This window comes from Clinocottus analis, unplaced genomic scaffold (assembly GCF_023055335.1).
Source record: "Clinocottus analis isolate CAN_PGR_092001 unplaced genomic scaffold, fCliAna1.0.p SCAF_20, whole genome shotgun sequence".
In the NCBI taxonomy this organism is placed as follows: domain Eukaryota; kingdom Metazoa; phylum Chordata; class Actinopteri; order Perciformes; family Cottidae; genus Clinocottus; species Clinocottus analis.
Window position 1 is genome coordinate 12690343 of NW_027175932.1, and position 14923 is coordinate 12705265.

General features: G+C 46.4%; 1 protein-coding gene across 3 annotated transcripts; it reads left to right on the plus strand.

Annotated features, from left to right (window-relative positions):
- The first annotated feature begins 552 nt into the window (after window positions 1–552).
- Window positions 553–13650, plus strand: slc38a2 (solute carrier family 38 member 2). 3 transcript variants are annotated; one of them, XM_068586258.1, is made up of 16 exons: window positions 553–729; window positions 4410–4541; window positions 4638–4719; window positions 4817–4932; window positions 6785–6858; window positions 6966–7058; window positions 7376–7448; window positions 8608–8690; window positions 8898–8956; window positions 9240–9407; window positions 9519–9598; window positions 9735–9835; window positions 10972–11096; window positions 11190–11334; window positions 11431–11528; window positions 11796–13650. In XM_068586258.1, the coding sequence occupies exons 2-16, from the start codon at window positions 4411–4413 to the stop codon at window positions 11910–11912; spliced, it is 1545 nt and encodes a 514-aa protein (XP_068442359.1). In that variant the 5' UTR covers window positions 553–729; window position 4410; the 3' UTR covers window positions 11913–13650. The 3 variants fall into 3 exon arrangements, with proteins under 3 accessions (XP_068442359.1, XP_068442362.1, XP_068442360.1); XM_068586261.1 differs by lacking the exon at window positions 553–729 and adding an exon at window positions 1089–1305; XM_068586259.1 differs by lacking the exon at window positions 553–729 and adding an exon at window positions 2808–3160.
- The last annotated feature ends 1273 nt before the right edge of the window (window positions 13651–14923 follow it).

Below are 14923 nucleotides of genomic sequence, written 5' to 3' on the forward strand. Positions count from 1 at the left end.
CACCGGTGTTCCGACCGAGTCCCCTACCGCACCCTTTGCCCCTGCTACAGTTTCCTGATCCGTCTTAGATCTGCTGGGTCCAGCTAAAGCCCCAAACAAAGGTTCGCACACAGAGAGAGAGAGACCCACACAAACGGACTCATGTGTGACCGAGGGCAGAGGAATGCACAATGTGTGTGTTTGTGTGTGTGCGACACTGAGATTATGAGGAACAGTGAGTGAGAGAATCAACACAAGTGTCCTTTCTCTCACAGATGTGTCGCCGTATGAATTATTCATTTCTTTACTCCAAGTGTGTGGATAGCTGTGTGTGTGTGTGTGTGTACTGCTATCTTTGTGTGGGCCAATTAAGAGTTTCAGACCTAAAAAGTGACGACATTTTTCTAAAGTGTGGTCCTCACTTTGGAAGACACAATCAAAGGTATTTGAGGGTCCAGGCTTGATTTCTAAGTTTCAGGTTCGAATTAAGTTTGTGTGTGTGTGTGTGTGTGTGTGTGTGCGTGTGTGTGTGTGTGAGTGGAGAACCCCGCTACATTCGGTGGTTGTCAGGGAGCTAGCGGAGAGCAAACAGGGAACTAGCAGCCGCGCTAGCTGGCTACAGCAGGGAGCTAGCAGCAGCGCTAGCTGGCGACAGCAGGGAGCTAGCAGCAGCGTTAGCTGGCTACATCGGGGAGCTAGCAGCAGCGCTAGCTGACTACATCAGGGAGGTAGCGAGGACACCCACCGGAGGTAGTATCGTCTCGTAACGCGTCTTTTACGTTTGTTTGTTTCTGCCGGCCGTGACAACTCATCGTCTCTTTCGACTTCCGGGTCACGACCTGGGAGGGAGGGAGCGGTGGGATCTTGAGCATGCGCAGAGGCGCATAGTCCGGTTCCTAATCCGATTCACCGTTTACACGCCGGGATGTCCGAATTATCAACCGAGACGGATCGAGTTATCCAGGGATATTAATCGGATCGTAGTCGGCCCGCAATTATTCGAACAAAAGTATTTACATGCACGGGATAATTCGATTTTAGTCCGACTAAACCAGTAATTCGAATCCATGTAACCACAGTCACTGTTGTCATGCTGAAAACAAAATTGCATGAACAAACTAAATGACTTTAGTTTGAACCAAAGTATTTTATATTTTATACTACGTATATTTAAATGCATGTAAATGACGATGCATCTTCTCACTGGTGATCCTTTACATAACAAAGAGCTCCGTCGTTCAGAAAGCAGTCCTTCTGGTTTGGCTTGGCATCTTCCTCAGTGACACGCAAAAAAGGGAACGCGCTCGCTACAAACACAAAGTCACAGTGAGTGTGTGAACACTGTGTGAAGCTTCATTGTCAGCTGAGCACATGTGACCTCCAGCACCTAAATATGCGTTATGTATGTAACTCTTAGTAGTATTTATTCTTCACACAATGACGGGACTCAGCTGTTCGGTTTCACAATGCAGTACACGTCGGAGCAGTACAAGTGCTTGTCGTAGCATGTGTAAAGGTAGTATTAATGGTAATAGTAGCAGCAGCAGCACAAGTACTACTTATAGTAATAGTAGCAGCAGTAGAACAGGTACAATAAGAAGTTAAAACAAGTACTAGAGGTAGTAGTGATGGTGCAATAGTGCATTACTAAAATATTACATGTAGTAATGCGACAAGTAGTAGTAATAGTAGTGGTAGTAGTTCAGGTCCTAGAAGTAGAATGAGTAATAGTAGTGGTAATAGAAGTACTACAAGTATAATCAGCAAAGGTAGTAGTAGTAAAAGTACTAGAGGGAGCAGTGACAGACAGTAGACTAGAAGTAGTACATGATTTGTACTTCATTGTAGTATTGCAAGTAATAGTAATATTACTAGTATTGCTACTGTATTACGAATTGTGTTCCAGCCGTAAACTCGCTGTGTAGCAGCAGTAAGAGTACTAAAGTTGTAGTAGTAGTAGCAGCAGCAGCAGAGGAAGCTATTAGACAGCCAAAGCAGCTTGTGCAGCAGTGACAGTACATGTTGTAGTATTAACTGCAGTTGCATCACAAAGTTTCATTTATGAGCCCTGTGGGATCAAAGGTCACACCGGTGACTAACACACTGCACGGTTCTCAGTCATCCCAGCATTAATAATAAACTGGAAACCTGAGCTGAGGAAGATGTTCCACACACACACACACACACACACACACACACAGACACACACACACACACACACACACACACACACACACACACACACCTGACTGTGCGGGAGAGCGAGGCTGTCCCATGACAGCGTTTGTGCGTAATCTCCTCGGATCAGGGAGGTCCACTTTGAAGCTGCACTCACAGCCTGATCCAGAGCGACACACATCCAGGACCCCTCGAGTCCACTTAGACCTTCAAAAGGTCCACAGAGGTGATCTCTAGCACACTTCTGCAGGAACAAGGCACCAGATAGGACTTTTTGAATCATGAATAGTGTTAAATAACTCCTAGTTTAAAAGGAACTCCAGGGTTTATCCTGGAATCATCACGAGACGACTTTACATGCTCCTTTTATGATCACAGAAGTATTTGGAACATTTTAATGCCCCTGTTGTAGTGTTTGCATGGCATTTATTAATAACAAAGAAAAGAAAATGACTGTAAAAAGGATTCCTGTGGTTTTTCCGTCTCGAGGCCGTAGCTCTGTTTGTATACAAAGGCACGTCACCGCTGTGCGTAAAAGGGTCTCCACCTCCTAATATAGTCCCGCCCCCTCCTCGCTCTCTTCCCCCCTCCCCCTCCAGCCTGTAGGTCTGGGCTGATGCAATGCTCATCTTTATAAAAGGGTGAGTCCCCACCCCTCCTCCAGCAGAACAGGGTTTTCTCTCCGAGCGCACCGCATCTCTGGGAATGTTTTGGGTTATTTAATCCTAATTCTAGATCTTTTTTTCCTCGGTCAGTTTATTCTGAGACTGTCTTTTATCATTACTCGCATTGAAACGCCTTCAGCTGGTGTTTTGAACCGAATCCCGTCTGTAAAAGGCCTTTCCTCTCATTTAACTATTCATTCCTCTTCAAATCTAAACACAGCAGAAGGACCAGTCGGCTTTTGAGAAGAAATCGTCCGGACATTTGCTTTGTGCGTGTGTGTGTGTGTTTTTCCACTGAAAGGATTGTACAGGCATCCTGCCACATCCTCCTTCACAAGGTAAGACTGCCGGCATCTCATCATTTCCCGAATGTCTGTCAATACATTCCCGGGTGTAGGCGGCGCGCTGTGGAAGATAATTATAGGCTTTTAAGTGCCAGACGTTTTGCTCTTTAAATAACGACTATAATGTCGCTCTTTTTTTTGTATTTTGAGTCTTTAAATTTATAGAAACGCGGGTGCGATGCCAGCTCCCTTGAGGGCAATTAGCCAGTATTAGGACTATTTCCTGGCACACTGTCTGTGTTGGTCCCTCTCTAATGAGACTAAAACATGTCCTTTCCGAGAGTCCCGAGGCGTTCCGTCTCAGCGGGCCAAATAAATAAATAAACAAAGCGCTGTGACAGTGATGCTGCGCAGTGCTGGACTCATGAGGTGGCAGCGGGACCACAGGGACTAAAACACTAGGCGAGGAGAAAGGGAAAGAATGCACACCTCTGTGGGTGTGGGTGTGAGTGTATGATCCGTAAAGGCTCTAATCATAAACCTGGCTGCGCGAGCCTCTGCGCAAAATGGAGAGCCGTGCCCCTAATAAGGGACAGCACGTGCCATTGTTTCCAACCGGAGCCGGCCATGGGCATAATGTCATCAAATGGATCTGGGTTCCACCTCTTGCGCTCTGTGCGGATCTACATGTGCGCACTATTTGTACAATATATCATATTTATATATTAGACATATCACATTTAGAATATCCACATGTTATTGCTTGTTGTCAGCTCAACATGCTTTAAAAACGGCTAAAGGATGTTTGTTCTGTGTCAGTGTGAGGACGCCGACACCCTGTTTCCTCTGCACTTTTTTTTTAATGAGTTCGGAGGGAATTGTGCGCAAAGTCAGCGGCGCGTACTGCGGGTTTTCTCTTTTTGGGTTGTCATTCAGCGTCTACATCAGGGCTGAGGAGGACTCGGGTGCCGGTCTGGTATTTTTCCACTGCCGGTGCGTCAGCCCCCCCCCCCTTCCTTTTCCTCCCCCCTCAGCCCCCGCCTCCTTCCAAAGCACAGTCACGTGACGAGAGACTCATGAGGAGGGCTGCGGCGCGCGCCCGCTCCCGCTCCTCTCCAATATTGATCATTCCAAAGGGAGCGTGAACGCGCGCAGCTAGAAATAAGAAGTGCGTTTGACAGAAATGAGTACAAAATCATGCGAAAAAAATGAAGTAAAATTAAAATGTGCTATTCTCTCTCTCTCTCTCTACCTCTCCCCTCTCCCCCCTCTCCACCTCCCACACACACTCTGAAACAAACAGCATGAAACAGCAGTCGAACAGGACGGAGATGAGCCGCTTCAACATCTCTCCCGAAGACGACAGCAGCAGCGCCAACAGCAACGAGTACACCTACTGTCCCACGGACTGTCCGCAGAAGGTCCCACTGGGCGGGTGAGACGGGCTTTAAAATGTGTCTGAAATATGAGCCCAACTCAACCTTCATTTGGAATCAAACTAAATCCTGCTCTCTGTTATTCTCCCGTGAAGCCAATACTCTGACACAGAGGCAGAGAGTCAGAACTTCCTCCCCGAACACACCTCGGTCAAGAAGAAGTATGAGACCGAATACGTAAGAGCTTCTCTGGTCCTCCCGACTCCTTCATCGTCCTCCATCACGCACGTGCTCGTTTCCCTAACTGCAAACCCTTTCCTCCCTCTCCACACAGCACCAGGGCAACGCCTCCTTCGGCATGTCCGTCTTCAACCTGGGCAACGCCATCATGGGCAGCGGCATCCTGGGTCTGTCCTACGCCATGGCCAACACCGGCATCGCCCTGTTCGTGTAAGTTCTTTACATTCCTCTCCCAGACGCATTTCTTCACCTCGTCAGGAGGGTTTAGAAACGAGGGTTCGGCTGGTCGGATGCTGAGGGGCGGCGACGAGAGCAAGGCCTCCCCAACGGCACATCTCGACGTAGCAACGCAGTCGTCCAAGTGACAGGAAAAACCAGCACTCAACACGGGCTCGCTTTAGTTTCATGATATGGATGCAGGTGTTGTTTTGTTTGTTGTTTTAAGGTCGAGGCTCACAATCTCTTCTGAAGGGTTTCCCCCCGCCAGCCAGTGTGTGTGTGTGTGTGTGTGTGTGTGTGTGTGTGTGTGTGTGTCGACCCTGAGCAGCAGATTACACCGGTGTCGAAAGCTTACAAATGCTCATCGCCGCAGTTCCCCGCTATCATGTTTGCAGAAAATAAAAGAGTGGAGAGAAAATGTTCATTTTTTGTGGGGGAGAAAAACGTAAAGTTCTCGTTCACTTATCTTGCAAATTATGGGGTTATATTTTGTATTTGAGCACCCCCTATGGGTCATCCAGAGCAGTAGGAGATCACAGTGTGTACAAATTGTCTTTTCACTTTCACAGCTTATGTGAGGAAGTTGTAGTTGTGATGTGGATTCCTTCATGCTTTTTATCACTGCTTTCTTGTTTCTGCATCTCTGAGGAATAACCAGGTTATAACTCTGCGTTTTCCTCAAATCACATTTGAGAGATACTGTCTTAAAAGGCCAAAATGTTTACTACTACGCAGGCAGCACTGACCCCCAATCAGTTTACCAACCGAGACACAAGCCGAGGCCCTCGCGAGGCGGACGGCAGCTAAAAGAAGACCAGCGGAGTCTTTTCTCTCCTGGTTTACGGAGTGTAAATATATTATGTTCTCATAGGTCATTAGATTACTTTGGGCCTCACCAAATGCCAGTTTACAAACACAGGGAGCGGCGGGAGAAGCGGCTTAGCTGCGCTAATCCCGCAGCCTTTGGGTTAGGGTTATGCAAACGGACAGCTTACACACGGATCGGGGCGCGGTTCACTGTCACCGAGCAACTGGCCAATCGGAGCCCTGCAGGATGTCGGAGATTATAGAAAGCGTCATCGGGAGATAGCTTGTCTGTTTGCATTGCGAAACGCCGCATGCTGCTCTTCTCGTCAGCAATTGCAGGTCAAGTTGAGTAACCTCTTGCCGAACAAACTGACAAAAAAAGGTCCCACAAAGCATATATTTGTTGAGCGGCAGCGTATGAAGAGATAACGTGTGGAGCGCCGTGATGATGTCAGAGGCGGGCGGATGGGCGACCGGTCAAAGCAGCTAGGCGAACACTCGCAGGGCAGGAAACGCCTTTTCTACCCTGCTCCTAAAATGGCCAGGAGATTCATTTTCACCTGGACTATTAATACACGGGCACATATTGCTGGCATCGCAGCGTCCCGAGGGTGCTGAGAGGATCCCGCACGGGGGGGAACCTTTTGTCCTTGCTGACGCTGCATGCGAGGGCAGGGACCTGCAGACCTGTGCTGCATTCAAGGTCTTTAGGAATCAGGCCAACAACAACAAAAAAGGGGATGATGTGATCTCTGATCATTTTCTTGTTCCTGCCACTCTTTGGGGAATATTTTCTTGAATTAATATTTTGACATACTGTAATTTAGTTGAAGCTGTTGAGGAAAGCAGAATTTGTCCAAATACTCTTTCATTGGAGTCATTACGAGGGTACATTGGTGTAATTGGTGGTCTGATTTTCACGTTAGCTTAAAGGCCCCCATTGAATAATATTCTCATAGTTTTGCTCATTTAACAGCACTTCTGTAGTTTCTCCTCGGTCGACATTCAGCTAAAGATCCCTCTTGTCTGTTCACAGCATTCTCCTCGTGGCCGTCGCCATCTTCTCCTTGTATTCTGTCCACTTGCTGCTGAAGACGGCCAACGAAGGAGGTGAGTCCTGCGAGAGGTCGCGTGTGCGCGTCCGAACTCTCCTCTGGCTTCTTGGAGCGACTCTCTGGATATTAAAGCCGTCTCTCTCTGCGTCTTCCTCTCTAAAGGTGCGCTGGTGTACGAGCAGCTGGGTTACAAAGCCTTCGGGATGCCGGGGAAGCTCGCCGCTTCCATCTCCATCACCATGCAGAACATCGGAGGTGAGACACTGGACTTTTAGCAGCAGCGACAACTTGTTTTTAGCAGGATTGCACAACTATAATTGAACTCCTTGTCTGTATTTATCCACCCTGGGTTCATTCCACCAGTTACCACACTGTCCCTCTGTATCTAAACTGACTGCATGGAAAGCTCGGCCCAGTGGAAACCATTGCGTGTGTGTTTTTGGACTGTAGAACAGCCAGCAGTGGACATTGAGTCATACCAGACCTACTATATTTGTAGTGGAGTTCCCTCCTGGGCCTGCTTTGGCTCATTTTACAGGGAAGTGTACTGACTGCCGTTTCTGTCTTTCCAGCCATGTCTAGCTACCTCTACATCGTCAAATACGAGCTGCCCATCGTCATCAAATCCTTTGGAGCCGGCAACGAGTGAGTGACCAAATATCTCTCTTCTTGAACAGTCGAAAACAAACAAGTTGAGTTGAGTTTTCTTGTAAAAGTTACGTTTCCGAAACAGGGGCCCACCACGAGTGTTGGTCCAAACTTCCACGGGGTAGCTTTCACTTTCAGCATCCTGTTAGCATTTAGGGGTTTTATTGTCGTCAACAATAGGAACATAGGGAGGCAGAAATAGGAAACAAGCATATACATTTGAAAATCTTCTTTGTGTTAAATGCGACAAAGACATTATGTTGCCAACGCACTAACTTCATGACCTTCAGTGGAGGTTCTGAACTTTGAAACCAGTGTGAACAGATTTCCCGGGTGTGCCAAGAACCGGACGAGTAGATCCTGGTTGAGATCTGACCATCAGATTATGTTTTCTGCCATAACTATTAACCAAACGTCAATACAAGCGTCCCAAAGCGGTGTAGTTGGCAAAAGAACGGGTGTATTGAGAGAGAAAACAAAATGCACATTTCCAAACAGAAGAGAGGCGTAAAAGAGAGCAGGGACTCCCGACCGAGGCACTCGAGGTGAAGTGGCACATCAAGCAAAATGGCTGCCGGTTGTTTTTGAAGTGACGGCGGAGGAGGAGGAGGAGGAGGGGCGGCAGGGGGGGGGGGCCTGGACGCTTTTAAGGGTCGGACAGTGCTCAGCCTATGCGAGCGGGGAGGGCCCTTCAAAGAGCCCTTTCAGAAGCCGCGGTGCCGCGTCGAGACGGAGCGGCATGAGCTCACTGAGGCCTCTCGCTTCCAGTTTGAAAAATTGATGTGGCGTCGGCTCCTCAGAGCGGCTTTGTGGAATCTATTTCTGGGCAGCGACGCAGTCCTCCGGCATCAGCTGACATGCAGACGTGAGGGAGAGGGTGGATCAGGCGTAAAACATCATCCTGACAGAGAAGTGGACTGAAAGTGACGTTTTCTGAGCCGATTTTTACTGCCAATTAGTTCAGTCTCGTGCCGGTTACTGAGCGCCACTTCACCCGGGAGAGGGAATTAAGATGTTGTCTCTGCGTTAAAATTCGATGAGTATTTTTAAATGTATCAGATGCACATATCACAGAGAAGAGCGGACCTGTTCTGAACTTGTGTCCATGAAGGCTTGAACGGCGTCGCTGACTCGCTTCTGTGCCGCTGTGTTTCAGAGAGTGGTACACGAACGGGGACTACCTGGTGATGCTGGTGACGCTCGTCATCATCCTGCCCCTGTCGCTGCTCAGGAACTTGGGTAAGCGGTGTGCGTTTGTGTGCGCGTGTTGTGACATCGGATGCGTTTCTCCAGAGGGGGGGGGGGCTGGAGACGCATTTGCATGTGCGTGTCAGATGTGCAAAATTCTTTCAGGAGTCATACGGAGGAAAGCAAGGTTTTAAAATAGAAATGTCTCGGGAAGAGAAGAAGAAACGCTCATTCTTCTGTTTTGCTCTCCCCCCTCAGGTTACCTTGGTTACACCAGTGGGCTGTCCCTGCTGTGCATGGTGTTCTTTCTGATTGTGGTGAGTAAACCGCACCTGTTTCCTCATTCGTCATGCACACACACACACACACACACACACACACACCCTCTGTTGGCACATGAACCAGCCAGATGAGTCTCAAACTTTTTTTCCATGGAATCTTTTGGAGTTGAGCTATTGCCAGGTTTTTGTTTTGTTTGTGTGGTTTGTGTGTGCGTCTTGTTTCCCCATAACGGGCAAACCGCTGTTCCCAACGCTTTTCAAAGAGACACAGTTTATTCTGCAGCTTATCGGCTAACGTGACCTTCAACTTGTCCTCCAGGTGATCATCAAGAAGTTCCAGCTCCCGTGCCCGCTCCCCGAGGACGTCGACGCTCTGAACGAAACGATAAGCAAAGTGCTGAACACCACCTTGTCCCACCTCAACCTCACCGCCGTGGACTACAGCGACGACACCTGCGCGCCAAAATACTTTGTCTTCAACTCTCAGGTGAAGCTCGATGAAGCATCTTCCGGACTGAAACGGGTCCTGATACAAAACTAAAACTCCTGTGGAATATTTGGGCGTTAGCGTAAACTTGATTTCTTCCTCTCCCCTCAGACCGTCTACGCCGTTCCCATCCTGACCTTCGCCTTTGTGTGCCACCCCGCCATCCTGCCCATGTACGAGGAGCTCAAGGAGTGAGTGCACACTTCTTTCTTTTCTTCCACTCGGACTACAAAGCACAGCTGCTTTCTTATCAGGTTTCGACCTGGACTTTATCTCACGCTTGTATAAAAACTAAATGGACCTTCCTTCCTCTCGCTCCCCAAACAGCCGTTCTCGCCAGAAGATGCAGGGCGTTGCCAACGTGTCCTTCCTGGCCATGTTCATCATGTACCTGCTGGCCGCCCTCTTCGGGTATCTGACCTTCAACGGTGAGTCGCTTTGACGTGGAAAATCTATTTATCGTGCATAATAAGACTATAAGCCGACGGTACGGCTGAACAGTTTTGGCCTGTAGTCCCAAATCCTAAACGATAGAATTCATCTTCTCTAATTTAACGTAGTTCACTTTAAAGAGAAGCAAAAATAAGGCATTAAAAACATGCTGGAAGTCTTCAGGAACAGATGCGTGACGGCTGTGTGGGTTTACGAGCGGCCGCTGTCCCCAAAAGTAAATGTCAGAGTGGATCAATCCTCCAAAGTTACAGGACGGCGCTTCCTGGTGCAAATGAAACAGCGAGTCTCTCTCCTGGAAAAACTAAACAAAACACAGGACTCAAGGCCTGTTGCGCAAGAGTGGGGGAACGAGACCAGCTGATCAGTGGGCCACCGTGTTTGTCATGGCAGGAACATCTGGTTATACAATAGTCTGATAATCAGGACGGGACTTCTGCAGCCGGGCCGACAGGGCGACGGCCCGCTGTGGGGGCGGAGCGCGGTTGGAGTCGGGGCAGTTGGAGGTTGAGAAATCGCTTTGACGTCTGTTCTAACCTGCTCGCCAGGGTTAGTCAGCCTGAGGACACGCCAACAAATACTTTGAAATTGGAAGCAACAAAAGAAACAGAAGGACTCAAAAAGAGGCGATGTGGCGCTCGCAGAAGTCACAAACCGAGCAAATGTTTCACAAACGAGTTCTTGGTCAGAGTCGTTTCAGACAGCAACAAAATAGCAGCTTTTACGCTGTAATGAAACCGTTTCATGCTCCATTGTTTCTTAACGTCTTCTCTAAAGAACACCAGTCTCCACTAGTGTAGCACTTCTTTGAGGTTTGGCACGGCGACGTTTTAACATGCTGAGATTTAGCAGCTAAGTTCACCGTGGTGTTAGCGTGCTAACATTGGCTAGTTAGACTAAAATACACAAGTACACCTGAGGCAAAGGAAAATATAATAGTTTTTAACTATTAATTAAACTAATAACACGTTCCTTCATTCTGATAAATGCTTCGGATTCAGTTTGATGTTTTCAAAAAGGCCTTTTTTGTACCAGCGTGTTTTTATAAACGCTATAAAACCTTTGTGAATTGCGCCGAGTGTTGTTCTGAAGGTCTTCATGTCTTCCTCCACAGTGCACGTGGAGCCCGAGTTGCTGCACACCTACTCCAAGTACTACAAGTACGACGTGCTCCTGCTGATCGTCCGTCTGGCCGTGCTGACCGCCGTCACGCTCACCGTCCCCGTGGTGCTGTTCCCCGTAAGTCACAGGGTGCTGACTGCGCTCATCACTGCTGCAGTGAATTCAGTGGGCCGTGTGGGATGACCTCCGATCTCATCTCTGTTTGCGTAGATTCGTACCTCTGTCAACCACCTGCTGTGCGCCTCCAAGGAGTTCAGCTGGATCCGCCACACCATCATCACCGTGGTCCTGTTGGTCAGCACCAACACCCTGGTCATCTTCGTCCCCACCATCAGGGACATCTTCGGCTTCATCGGTGGGTGTCTGCGTTGATGTGTACAATAAAGCCATGAAGAGTATTGTTTCAGTAGAAAATGGTGACTAAAACGACAAATTCTTGTCCCTTGCACAGGCGCCTCTGCCGCTGCCATGCTCATCTTCATCCTGCCCTCGGCTTTCTACATCAAACTGGTCAAGAAGGAGCCCATGAAGTCTATGCAAAAGATCGGGGTAAGGAGTTAGCTCTTACATCTCCATTTGTCTGCTCATTTTCCAGCCCCTTAGCTTAGCTTAGCATCTCTAAAGCTTACTGACTAACATATAATATGTTTAACCTGTAGACGTCTATTTGTATGCTAAGCTAACCATATTATATTGAACATAAAGACGAGATAATTTATCTTCACATCTAATTCTCGGCGAGAAAGCGTGTTTTCCCAAAAAGTCCAGCTCTCCTTTAAACATGTGAGCTAAACGTGAACTCCTTCTCCTCACCAGGCCACCTGCTTCCTGCTGTTAGGCTTCTTCGTCATGATCGGCAGCATGACCCTCATCGTCCTGGACTGGATCCACAACGCCATGGCCAGCCCGGACGCACAACCCGACGGACACTAAAGCTCCCCTCCTCCCCGCCGAGGAGAGAGGCGGCTCTGGACTGCTACGACCGCGCAACCGACGAAGATCAAACCTATTGTAAAAGAAGAAAAACACAAGAACTCACTTGATGCTCTGCTTTGACTTTCTGAGCGATAAACCATGCCATTCCCAGAGAATGTATCGAACTTTGTACAGTACGCTGTTATAGGCCACAAAGATGGTGTTTCACTTGTTTCTCCTTTTTATCGTGATTCTGTTTTTTATTATTGTTGGTTTTGCTCAATTTCTTCTTTTTTTATGTTCTTTTGTAGTTATGGTACAGCTGAAAACAAATATTTGAAGGTGCCTCAAAGCAGAGATGACAGTCGTTGAGTTCAAAATGCAGCTTACACTCAGGTACGGCGTGCGGGTGTGTGGCTGTGACCTCAGAGCTCGCAACCGATCCTGCTAAGAAACCTACGTGAACATCGCGGAGATTGACGAGGCGACTGGAAAGTTCAACCTCCTCAAAGGCAATTCTGTTCCTTCCAACATTTGGTGTTGTTTTGTTTTTGTTTCCTTTGCCAAAAATGTATTTGTTTAGCATCTTTGTAAATTGAAAAGCACTTACTGTTCAGCACACTTGTGGAGAAAAACAGTGTCAGTTTTCACAGGCGAGGCCTACGACACGCCTTCTGAGTATTCGTACCGAGGCTTTGTGACCTTACTTAGAGTGTCAGCTTTCAATGTAAAACCCAAAATAAGTCAACAGAACCTGCCTTTTCAAACCCGACACTGGGAGCTGCAGAGTTTCTCATTCGAGGACTCTCACAAAACTGTATTTACTCTTTAAAAAAACCTGCTGAATATCTTGTTGGAATAGCGCGTTCAGTGACAACACTACTGCTTTGAGAGCTGGAGGCCACTCCGCCTCCAGTGGACCTTAATTTGTTTGTCTTTACTGGAGAATACTTTGAATTTGACCACATGCAGTGGTTGTAATATACCTGTTAAACTTGCAGAAAAAAACAACTAAAAACTAGAAGTCAGGTGTCCTAAACACGGACAAGTCTGTCACAATATTTTGAGTGTTTTTGTGTACAGTCGTGCAGTTTTCTGCTTTTGAAATGTTTCACAGAGAAGAACTCGGCGGCTCGACGCGGTCGAGTCGTGAACCCGTCAGCCGACGGCGCACTGTGCTTCCAACACTAACTTAACACGTCACCAAACTGTTATTGTCCAACATCTATTTATGGAAGACCGTGAAATCAATGTAATTTAATCTATTTTACTATATTTATAAAATATTGTATGTATATATATATGTATATATATATCTATTGAGTTCAACTGTATATACGCTTTGTTTTGTTTGAATTCTTTTTTCTTTTTTTTTTACAATAATGCATTGGAGCTGTAAAACAAAAGCGAAAAATCCCTCTGGTGAATTTGTGATATTGAATTGGCTCCAATGCTCTGGAGCTTCACCGTTCATCTCTGTTAAGACTGAATTACCCTCCTGTGCTGATTCTGTGAAAACTGTGTTACGTGTGGAAGTCACTGATCCAGCAGCAGCAGCAGTCTTGTTTCCTTTTGGGCCCTTGAACAAGAACCATCAGCAAAATGTTCTTGATGCACACCTTGGTTGGAGAGTCCGTCAGCCATCTCTTGACTTCAGGAGCAAAGAGGGCTACGCCCACCAGTGTTACAGTCTTGTTTCAATGAAACATTATGTACATCCTGTAAATAATGTCCAATTAAAATAGATAAAGATAAACACATGACTGTGTTCTTTGTGCCTGTGCCAGCTCATTTTGGTCGGGGAAGAGTTTGTGAATACATCACGTATGAGGACATGGAGTTACAACGGGCTGACCTTCAGCTGTTGGGTCAGATTGTGGTCCGAATACAACCTCCATAAAAGACACTAGGGGCTATACTGATGTCAAACACGACACAAATGTTTAAAACTGTTTGTAGTAGCAGTGTTTTTGAGGGGAAAGGCAGATTTGTTGCTTTCTTGATTTAGTTATAGTTTCTTCCGGAACAGCATAAATATTTTAAATGCTCCATGGACCCACAAACATACATTAGTGATGCAACAGTTAAATATGCTCAAGGCCAACATCATAAATCATTAGTACTGTACACAGGTAGAGAAAAACAACTTTCAATGCTTTCTGCCAGCTTCTCTTTCCTGCCTCGATTTTCTTTTGCATTTTTTCATTAGCAGCAAAGTTTGTGAATGTTGTTTATTAGAACAAGAGGTTGAAAACACTTTTAAAAACACTTTGTCAAAGGGTATATATATATATATATATATATATATATATATATATATATATATATATATATATATATATATATATGCATTTTAATTTTGTTTTAGGCTATAGGAAAGAAAACAGTGACAAATGGGTCTGTGTGTCTCTTTACGTGCTGCTTTCATGAAGTGAACACACACAGTTGTATACATTTAAAATGGCTTTGTTCACCCTGTAGGAAACTTCCACATTAATGTTAACGTCTAATAATTAAATATACTAAAGGCAAACTTTGAATGCTTAAGAAAACCCGCTAAGTCGTGTTGTTTTTCTTCATTACATTATTGTTCATAGAGCATGAACTCATGAATTCTCATGTTTTCAGAAGGTAAATCGGTATTTACTCTGTGACCTCCTCTCATCGTGCTGGTTGTCCTGTGATGAAAGGGTCCAGGTTGTTGAGACGCAGCTGCTCCCCAGTGCTCATCACACGACACTACACAGCGGGAGAAAAGCCTTTCAGCCTTATTCATGCAACAGGTAACAACTCTGACACAACATAGTTGGACTCAATTAGTGCACTTTAACATGAGATACAGTGACAAACATGTCACTTTATGTACAACTTATTACATCCAAGGCTGTAAGTTTATTGTTACTGAGCATTGAAACAAACAGGTGACAAATGTTTATTTTTTTAAATTTCTTTTTTTTAAAAGTGAATCTATAATTCCTGTTAATTTGGCTCAATGTTTCACTCTGCGACCCCCTTACCCTTTGCTCTTT

Bases quoted from the DNA above. Each gene is read 5' to 3' on its own strand.
- slc38a2 (XM_068586258.1), top strand. From the start codon at position 4,411: ATGAAACAGCAGTCGAACAGGACGGAGATGAGCCGCTTCAACATCTCT. The intron at 4,542-4,637 runs GTGAGACGGGCT...TCTCCCGTGAAG, and splicing joins CAGAAGGTCCCACTGGGCGG to CCAATACTCTGACACAGAGG. The intron at 7,449-8,607 runs GTGAGTGACCAA...GCTGTGTTTCAG, and splicing joins TCCTTTGGAGCCGGCAACGA to AGAGTGGTACACGAACGGGG.